This window comes from Neurospora tetrasperma (assembly GCF_000213175.1).
Source record: "Neurospora tetrasperma FGSC 2508 unplaced genomic scaffold NEUTE1scaffold_2, whole genome shotgun sequence".
Classification (NCBI taxonomy): domain Eukaryota; kingdom Fungi; phylum Ascomycota; class Sordariomycetes; order Sordariales; family Sordariaceae; genus Neurospora; species Neurospora tetrasperma.
The window spans coordinates 4,627,571-4,636,675 of NW_009799100.1; the positions used below are offsets into that span (position 1 = coordinate 4,627,571).

General features: G+C 54.9%; 1 protein-coding gene across 1 annotated transcript; it reads left to right on the plus strand.

Annotated features, from left to right (window-relative positions):
- Positions 1-480: 480 nt before the first annotated feature.
- Positions 481-8,765, plus strand: NEUTE1DRAFT_61458 (uncharacterized protein; the record flags this gene model as incomplete). Its single annotated transcript, XM_009851657.1, has 2 exons — positions 481-2,199; positions 2,332-8,765. The coding sequence occupies 2 exons, from the start codon at positions 555-557 to the stop codon at positions 8,280-8,282; spliced, it is 7,596 nt and encodes a 2,531-aa protein (XP_009849959.1).
- Positions 8,766-9,105: the final 340 nt, after the last annotated feature.

Below are 9,105 nucleotides of genomic sequence, written 5' to 3' on the forward strand. Positions count from 1 at the left end.
CCCCCCCACCCCCCCCCCCCCCCCAAACCCCGAACACCTAACGGACTCTTTATCGTCGCTCATTCATTCAACTTTATCGTGGTAATTGCATCCTTTCCATTCATTTTGCGACGCCTCGTGGACCGACGCTTGTCTTTGTCTTCACTTCACACCTCCAAATCGGCCCAGAAACAGTTGGACTGCCTCAGCCTTTCTAACTTGACCTTCGCACACTCTTTCTGACCGAACCCTTGCTTGACCTTGAAAACGCTCCCTTTCTCCTGCGATCCGTCTACTATCCTCGGTCCTTGGAGCTATCATCTTGACGGACATCGTTCTTCTCTGACACCTTTTCGTTGCATCTTAGTCAAGGTCTCAAAAAGTGAAGTCAAAGTCAACTGGACCTCACACTTGCAAACGAAACAAACAACAACCACAACAAGATACGCTACCCTCATCTCGACCGACCACAAGGGCGCTCAACGAAAGAGAAAAGTGCGGACAAGAGCGCCGCCAGCAACAATAGATGACGCAACAGCCGTCACTTTACTGCCGCCGATAGAGAGAGCAGCGCCATGCCTCCCAAGCGCAAAAGATCCGATCACCGAGGCCTGCCCGACTCTGGCCCCTCCAGACCTCCCCCTCACCGACCCTCCGATACGTCGCTAGGACAGCATGACCGAGGCTATGATGGAGGACGCGGTGGCCGTAATGGGAGAAACGCCCGGAGACCCGATCGTCGCGACTCGAATCAGCCCTACAACAATCCCAACCCCCCCATACCCTCGTCCGCTTCCCGCCCTCCGAGCTCTTCCTCGGCCAACAACCTACCGCCGATAAACACTGCACCGCCAACACCAGCCCCAAACCCGATCGCGCCGGCGCCGGCGCCTGCACCAGCTCCGCCACCTCAGCCAACATACTCGGCACCTCCTTCACCCATTCAGCCCGGTTACGATTATAGCATCATCACCGATGATCGCGTCTCCAAGTGGTCCAAAGGCGCGCGTCAAGAAGTCATCGACCATGGTGTCCAGTCACGCGACGACGAGGACCTTACCGAGGTTGCCGCCATATTCCAGGAACTCATCCACTCTGCTGTCGACGGTCGTCTTCCCGGTTCCGATGCTGGCAAGGTGATCAAGGATATACTGGGTCCCGAGCCTTCGGAGGCTGATCGTGCCGCCCTGGCTTTCGATGCCCATACCCTGTTTCTCGACACCGTAGCCACCTTTATGGACGTGGAAAATGCGCCTTTCCGGCCCCAGCTCCGTGATCTCATGTACGCCACAGAGGTGTCGACCACCCTAATGCGGCAAATCCTTGACCCTGCAGTTCTCCAGCCACTGGGCCTCGTCCGCGATACGTTCGTGCGTGTGGGCATCCGGCAATCGACGAACTTGCTCTATCGCCAGGCGAATTACAATCTTCTGCGAGAAGAGACAGAGGGCTACTCTAAACTTGTTACCGAACTGTTTACGACTAGCAGTGCGGAACCGCCATCTTCTGAGGTCGTGCAGGCTGCCTTCAACAAGGTTATGGGCCTTATTGGAACATTTGACCTGCACCCAGGCCGCGTTCTCGATGTCACGCTGGACGTGTTTGCCTCAGTACTTATTAAACAGTTCAGGTTCTTTATCAAATTCCTGCGCGTGAGTTCCTGGTGGCCTCGTACCCAAATCAAACTCCCACCCGACACATTTGTTGGCGGTTTACCTATATGGGCCCTTCCCGACCACTCCAACTGGGTTGCGAGCGAGGAGGAAGAAAAGGCTATTGCTGCCCAGCGTTTAAAACGCGATGTTGCCTTCTGGGACAGAGCACGCAAGATTAAACTTGATGCATTTTTCGAGCTCGGCGGTAGGCAGGTCACCAACTTGGAAGACGAGGAGCTTCCGGATGCCAGCAGGAAGAGCGGACAGGAGAACAGTATTGAAAAGGATTGGATCAAAATCACCAAAACCCTACCACCTACCGGCAACCGTGATGCAGCCCAGATGCTGGGCTTCAAGTTGCGTTTCTATACAACTGAAGCTAGGGATAGTGAAGACATGCTCCCTGCAAACCTTCTCTATCTTGTAGCCCTCCTCATCAAGGTTGGGTTCATCACCCTGACAGATCTTTGGGAGCACATTTGGCCGCCGGACGACATGATGGAGGCTGTCAAAGAAGCCAGGTTCAAGGAGCTGGAAGAGAAGGAGAGGGCAAACCGACCAGGAGGTGCCGCTAATGCGTTGATGATGGCCGGAGCCCTTCCAGATGACATGGCCCCTCCTCCAATGAACAGTCGCCGCGACATGGCCCATGGAAAGACTGATGCTGATACCAAGTCCACGACCGAGACTGCCGAAGAGAAGCCCAAGCTTCCAGAGCCTGATGACCAAAAGGTTATTCTTCTCAAGTGTCTTCTCACGATTGGTGCTATCCCGGAATCTTTGTTCATCATAGGACGACATGACTGGATTCTTCAAGCGCATCCCGACCTTATTCCTCTTGTACACCGTATCCTTCACCACTCTGTCGAAACCGTCTATCAACAAAGCCGCCCTCAACCGAAATCTTCGTCTTCGGCCAATTGCCCTGGCAAGAAACTTCCAGACCCGGACCAATCTGGGGTTCCCAAGGGAAGTATTAGGCTCGCCGCCGTCACTCCTAAGCGCGCCTTGAGATGGCCGTTCCCGGACGCTGAGACCAGTGAAGGAGGTGGATACCGCTTTTACTGGGACGAGTGGGCGGATAATGTTCCTGTCTGTCAAACTGTCGACGACATCTTCACGCTCTGCGATACCTTGGTAAACGTAATTGGCGTGAGCATCGGCCAGGATGCTGGTCTGATTGCGAAGCTCACAAGCATCGGCGCCAAGAGCATGGCTGACGATCAGTCACCGGCCAACCGTTCCCGCTGGCTGTTGCTACTCAAACGCCTGCTTGTGCCTTCCTTGAGTTTGCTGGAAACCAACTCCTCGGTTGTTGATGGTGTCTGGACCCTTCTCAAACAGTTCCCAATTCATGTGCGATACAACGTCTATGCCGAATGGTACGAGGGTCAGACATCCCGACTCGAACCCATGAAGAAGGCGTTCGCACGAACCCGACTAGAGACGCTCAGTACCATGAAGCGTTTGTCTTTAACGAATATCCCACAGATGGCCAAGACCCTTGCCAAAACCGCTTATCCATCACCCGGCATCGTTTGCAAGGTCGCGCTGCAGCAAATCGAGTCCTATAGCAACCTGATTGAGGCCTTCGTGGAGTGCGCCAAGTATTTCACAGACCTTGGTTACGATGTCCTCGTTTGGTCTGTTCTTAGCTCTCTTGGTGGACAGCAGAGAAGCCGGACACAAGAAAGCTCGGTGCTGCTTACCAGCAAATGGCTCCAGGCCCTGTCCAGATTCTCCGGCAAGGTCTTCCTCCGCTACTCTACTATGGATCCCACACCTATCCTTCGTTATGTGGACAACCAGCTTTCCAAGGGTAACTCCACTGACCTCGTCATCCTCAAGGAGTTGATCTCTTCCATGGGAGGTGTGGTTTCAGACTTGGATTTCACCGATGCACAGCTTCATGCCATGACTGGTGGTGAGCTTCTAAGACGCGAAACTCTAACCAACTTGGGCGATAAGCGTTATACTTCAACCAAGAGTGCCGACCGACTCATTCAGGCGCTCATGACGAACGGACTTGCTGGCCGCCTCCTCGCCAACATTGCTCAGTACCGCCAAAGCGCCATTTCTGCGGTCGTTCAAGGCGATGCTCATATCAAGTACCTAGCCACCATGGCAGACGATACTCACCAGGTGCTACTGCAGTATCTGGACCTTCTCCGCAGTAGTCTTGATGGAGATACCTTCAACAACCTTGTTCCCAGTGTCATTCGACTCATGCGCGACTACGGTCTTGGGGCAGGTCTCGCGTTCTTGATCGGACGGGCCAGTATTCGCACGGCTATGAATCGAGTCCGAGGCCAGTCGGAGAGTCAGGCGCCGGTTGCCTCAGCTGCCCCTGACACGGACGGAGATGTGACCATGACTACAGCAAATGGCGATGATACTGTGAATACGCTTGCCGCCGACGGCCAAACTACAGCCTCGGCTCAAGGCGCAAATGAACGGAAAGTGGATCCCGTTTTGGAGCCTTTCCAACCTGTCATTGACGAGATTCCCACTGTCCTGTCAGAGGATACTCTCCGATACCTCACTCCCACCTGCTACGTCCTCTTCTGGGCTTTGCAGTTGGGCGACCTTTCTTTCCCGCAGGATAACTACAGTGACGAAATTAACAGGCTCAAGAAGCTTGCTAGGGAGGTAATGAATGACAGATCGGACATGACACGAGCTGGAATGAACAAGAAGACGCAGAAACAAGCCGAAATCAACGCTCGAGTATCATCTCTTCTCAAGGAAAATAGCGAAGAGCTCCAACGATACTCGAAATTCCGCTTTCAGCTGAGCAGACAGCTTACTACTTGGTTCCCGGCTGATATCACGAAAGTCGATGTGACGGCAGATACCATGCTTGAGGAATGCATCCTTCCTCGGTTGCAGCTTTCTGCTTTGGATGCCGAGTACAGCTTCAAGTTCCTCAAGTTCCTTCACGAGTTCTCAGCACCAAATTTCAAGCTCATGTCACTCTACGACCGACTATTCAACCACAACAGGCTCCGCAGTATGCTCTTCACTTGCACTGTACGTGAAGCGGAGCACATCGGTCGGTTCTTGAAGTGCATTCTCAGCGAGCTCTCGAAGTGGCACGGTGACAAGAATGCTTACGAGAAAGAAGCATTGGGCTCGAAGGAGGTGCAAGGAAAGAAGACAAGGAACTACGTTGGTTTCGCTACTGCTTTTGACGCGGATGGGAAACCCACGGCTTTTGTTGAACACGATGCGTTCCGTGACCTCCTCTTCAAGTGGCATAAGGAGCTCAACTCAGCACTAAGAGCATGCCTCAATGACATGGAGTGGATGCATATCAGGAATGCCATTACCGTTTTGAAGGCTGTCATCGACTTCTTCCCAGCAATCAACTTCATGGCCGAGAAGTTCTTGGAGCAACTCAAAACCATCACTGAGCGAGAGGCTGCATCCAAGAACGCTCCTGAGACCGAGGAAGGCCATCGAGTCGATCTTTCGGTCACAGCACAGACGGCGTTCTCTGAGCTACAGAAGAGGAAGTCCAAATGGATCTTGGTTCAGGCATTCCGCCCTGGTACAGTAAGTGCATCGGCTCAGGCTCCGACGCGTACAAACGCTGACCGAGCACAGACGAGTGATTCGAAGGAGGAAGGCAAGTCCTCTCTTCGCGCTGCGACAGTAGCCCTCAAGCCCAGTTCTCATGGGCGGAAACAAACCGCCGCCGAGGTTGAAGATGGTGAAGTCAAGGATAACAGAAGTGGAAGTGCAAGATCTAGCGCGGGCTCTGGAAACCAGAAGGACTCGACTCCGACAAGAAACCTCCCTACTAGGGAAGCGCAAAAGGACGCTAATCCTCCACAAAGATCGATGGGAGGTAACGGGCCGCCTCCTCGACCTCCAGCGCCTAACGCAGGCCCGCTACCGTCCAAACTCCCTGGAAACCGCAATGATGTCAACAGACCATCAACTCTAAACCCTGGCGGCCGCGGCCTGCCCAGCAATCCTGATCTGCCAAGGAGACCAGATGTGCCAATTCCAGAGGTTTTCAGCGCCAGTCAGTTCAACCGAGGCCAGCACAACATGAACAACAGAAGAGAGCCCCCTTCATCTAGGGATAGCCGTGATGCCCGAGAGCCGCGTGAGACTCGGGAGCCGCGCGAGACACATCCCCGTGAAACGAGGGAGCCTGTGCATGGTCGGGATAGCAGAGACTATCGAGCCCCGGAAACGTCACGCCCTGAACGACCGCGCGACTTCCCATCAACCGACAGGCGTCCCGCGGAACCGCCTACAAGGGACTCGTCTCGCCAAATCGATAGGGATTGGCCGAATCGTGCAGAACTCCCACCTCGTTGGACTGAGCCTGCAGCTGCTCCTGGCCGTGATGGCCGGCAACCACGAGACAGAACGCCCCACGGTGCTAACCGGCACGATGGAAGACTCTCTAGGGAAAATGCAGGTGCGGCACCTTCACCGGCTGCGCCATCTCACAATGACGCACCAGAGCCGCCTATCAACCCGGAACGTGCTCGACTTCTAGCAGAAGCCGAACAGAAGCAGTCTCTTCCCACCCCACCGAGAGCTGCCGAACAGCAGCATTCTCACATCAACCCGGCGAGAGCTGCTCTCATCACCGACATTCGTGAGCCGCAGGGCCGTTCCTCGTCCAGGGACCAAACTCGCGAACGGCCTCCTCGTACGGAATCTCCCAGGGCATCTGAACGGTCGGCGAACAGCCAAGCCGATAACGCTCGCGACGACCGTCAAGGTCGCCATCGACATGCGGATTACCACAGCAGCAGCCGTGACGGTCATGCTCACGGAGATAGCGGATCGTTACATGGCCGCCTAGACCGCCCCGCTGAAATGGAGAGACCAGGAGGATCCAGAGATGGTTCATACAATCAGCCTCCTCCTCGTGGCATGGACCATGACCATGGCAGACCTGTCCAACAAGATCCTAACTACGGTAGGCTGAATCCTATCCAGTCAGTCGTCGACAGCGGACCGGCACCAGTACTGGCAGCGACTTCGGGGTCCGGTGGTCCACCTCCATCAGGCCCACGGGGTCGTGGTAGGAATAACGCTAGAATGGGTCCTGCTAATGGAGTCCCAATACGTCCCGACGGCCGGTTCCCGGGCATGGAAGCCAACCGTACCTCTTCACCCGATCGTCAACCCCCGACTGGCCCTTCGTCTTCCCGACAGTCGCGTAGAGGTCAGTATGACAATGCAGGCGGCAATGTCAACGCAACACCTTCTTCCCTGCCTGCCCAATCTCCGGGTGTCCATCCTGATCGGATGAGCCACATCAACCAGCAACCACAGCAAAGCGGTCAATCAAGTCAGCAACAACAACCACAAGCTGGACCTCCGCCGCCTCCGCCCCAACCTCCTTCGGCTCCGGGCGTTCATCCTGATCGGTTGAACCAAATCAATGGTCCACCTAGCCATCGACCAACTGGCCCAAGTGCCCATAACCGGCCTCCGATCAACACCCCAGATCGGCCCTCCATGTCTGCACCCAACAACAGCGGACGGCAACAACCGTCTGGACAGCATGGCTCGAACTTCGTCACTCCTACCGGCCCATCAGCTTCTAACAATGACCGCATGCGATCTGGCGGAGGAAGCAGACAGCTTCGTGGTATCCAGAACATGCTTGACAAAGCATCCATGGACGCTCGTGGGCCTGGTTCGCGCATGCGCGGGTCGTCAAGAATCAACACCATGGTGGACTCGGATGCCCAAGTACTAGCTGGTGCATCACCTGGCAACACACCTGTCAATGACAGGCCCGACCCCCTCAGAGACATTCGGGAGAGCGGTTCGCGCAGGGAAATGAGCACGGATCGCGGCGATCGGGAACGGGACCGTGGCAGAGACACCAGAGATCGGGAACCTAGAGATCGGGAGCCACGTAGTGGTCTGGCGCCCATCCAAGTTGTCGGCGACAGTCGTGAGGATTCCTCGTCGATCCCACACGGCGGTCATTCCCGTGGTGACGTGAACGGAGAAGGGTACGGCTCCAGCAGCAGAGGAGGAGCCGGCGGCGACCACGAGCGCGGAAGTAGCCGGCACCATAGCTCTCGTTCGGAGAGAAGCGACAGACCTTCGAGAAGAAGCAGCCGTGAGCGCAACCCTGGTGGTGGTGGTGGTGGTGGTGGTGGTGACGGCAAGGAATCGAGCTCTAGAAGCGACTATTCCAGGGAAAGCAGGAGCCGCGGCGGCGGCGGTGGCGGCGGCCCATCGACGGCCAACGCACCTGGTGGCCCCAGTGCCGACCTTATGACGGGCGGGTCGTCGCGTGACCGGAGATCCGGCCGCGATTCAAATGCAGGCAGCGGATCTGGTCACAGAGGCGGTGGAGGAGACATGCCGCCGCCACCACCCTCAAGAGAACCCAGTCACCGCGGCCATGGCAGCCACAGAGGTGGAGGCGATGGATCAGGTCATAGCCAGGGTGGAGCGCCGCCTATGGGAGGTGGAAGGAGTGATGGCCATGGTAGGCCACCTCGAGAATCAAGATCATCCAGGCCTAGCGGACCTGGTGGTGGTCATGATGACATGAGAGGAGGCGGTGATGACAGGTCAAGGAAACGGAGAGGTGATGGAGTAATCGATTCGTCTCAGGGGCTTGGAGGCCATCAGGACAAGCGGCCGCGTCGCTAGTAGCAAGGCGATCCGCATACATCTGATGAGTTGATATTCCAGACAAGGGAAAATAAGGAAGAGGAGGCGGAGCGGAAGAGAAAGGAGTACAAAGAGAAGCACTGGAAGATGATGGCGAAGTCGAGAAATGAGCCCACCATGTCAGCCGTTGCACACGGTGACCCAAGCTTTACCCCGAGTATGTGGCAGCGTCCTGGTAGGATACTGGATGATGTACGCATATCGACTGTAATGAGGAGGAACTCACTAGAGGCATATCCCGCTGATATTCCATCACGATTCCGTATCCAGATGGGGATAAAGGAAATCCAACGAAAAATTGACGAAATCGTGAACAAAAACAACAACTAAGGACAACGTGACTGTCCGCCATCCATGAGGGTGAGAGCGAAAAGGTCAGCGAACGACAACTATCCATTCTACCTGTACATTATTACAAAAAACAAAACATTGTGCTTTTGCCGCATTGTTTGCATTGCATGCATGGATTCGGTGTAGTCGTTTTGTTATTTTAGACTTAGGCTACATACTTGGTATGGGTATGAGGGTATGTATCCTATGGTGATGATTTACTTGGGGTAACAGATGACGTCGCATTTTTGTCAGCTCGAGCGTGACGATGATGATAATTCAAGAACAAAAAAAGTAGCGAATTCAATGTTGAACCTGAACTCTAGACTAACTTGCTTGTCGCAAAGGTATTAATATATTTTAGGGTTTCCTGTCTTCCATTCAAGACACCTTGTGTGAAAGTATGATGAAAGTATGTTTACCCGCCCCTCCTTCTCCTCCCAAACCAAACCAAACCAAACCAAACAACAAC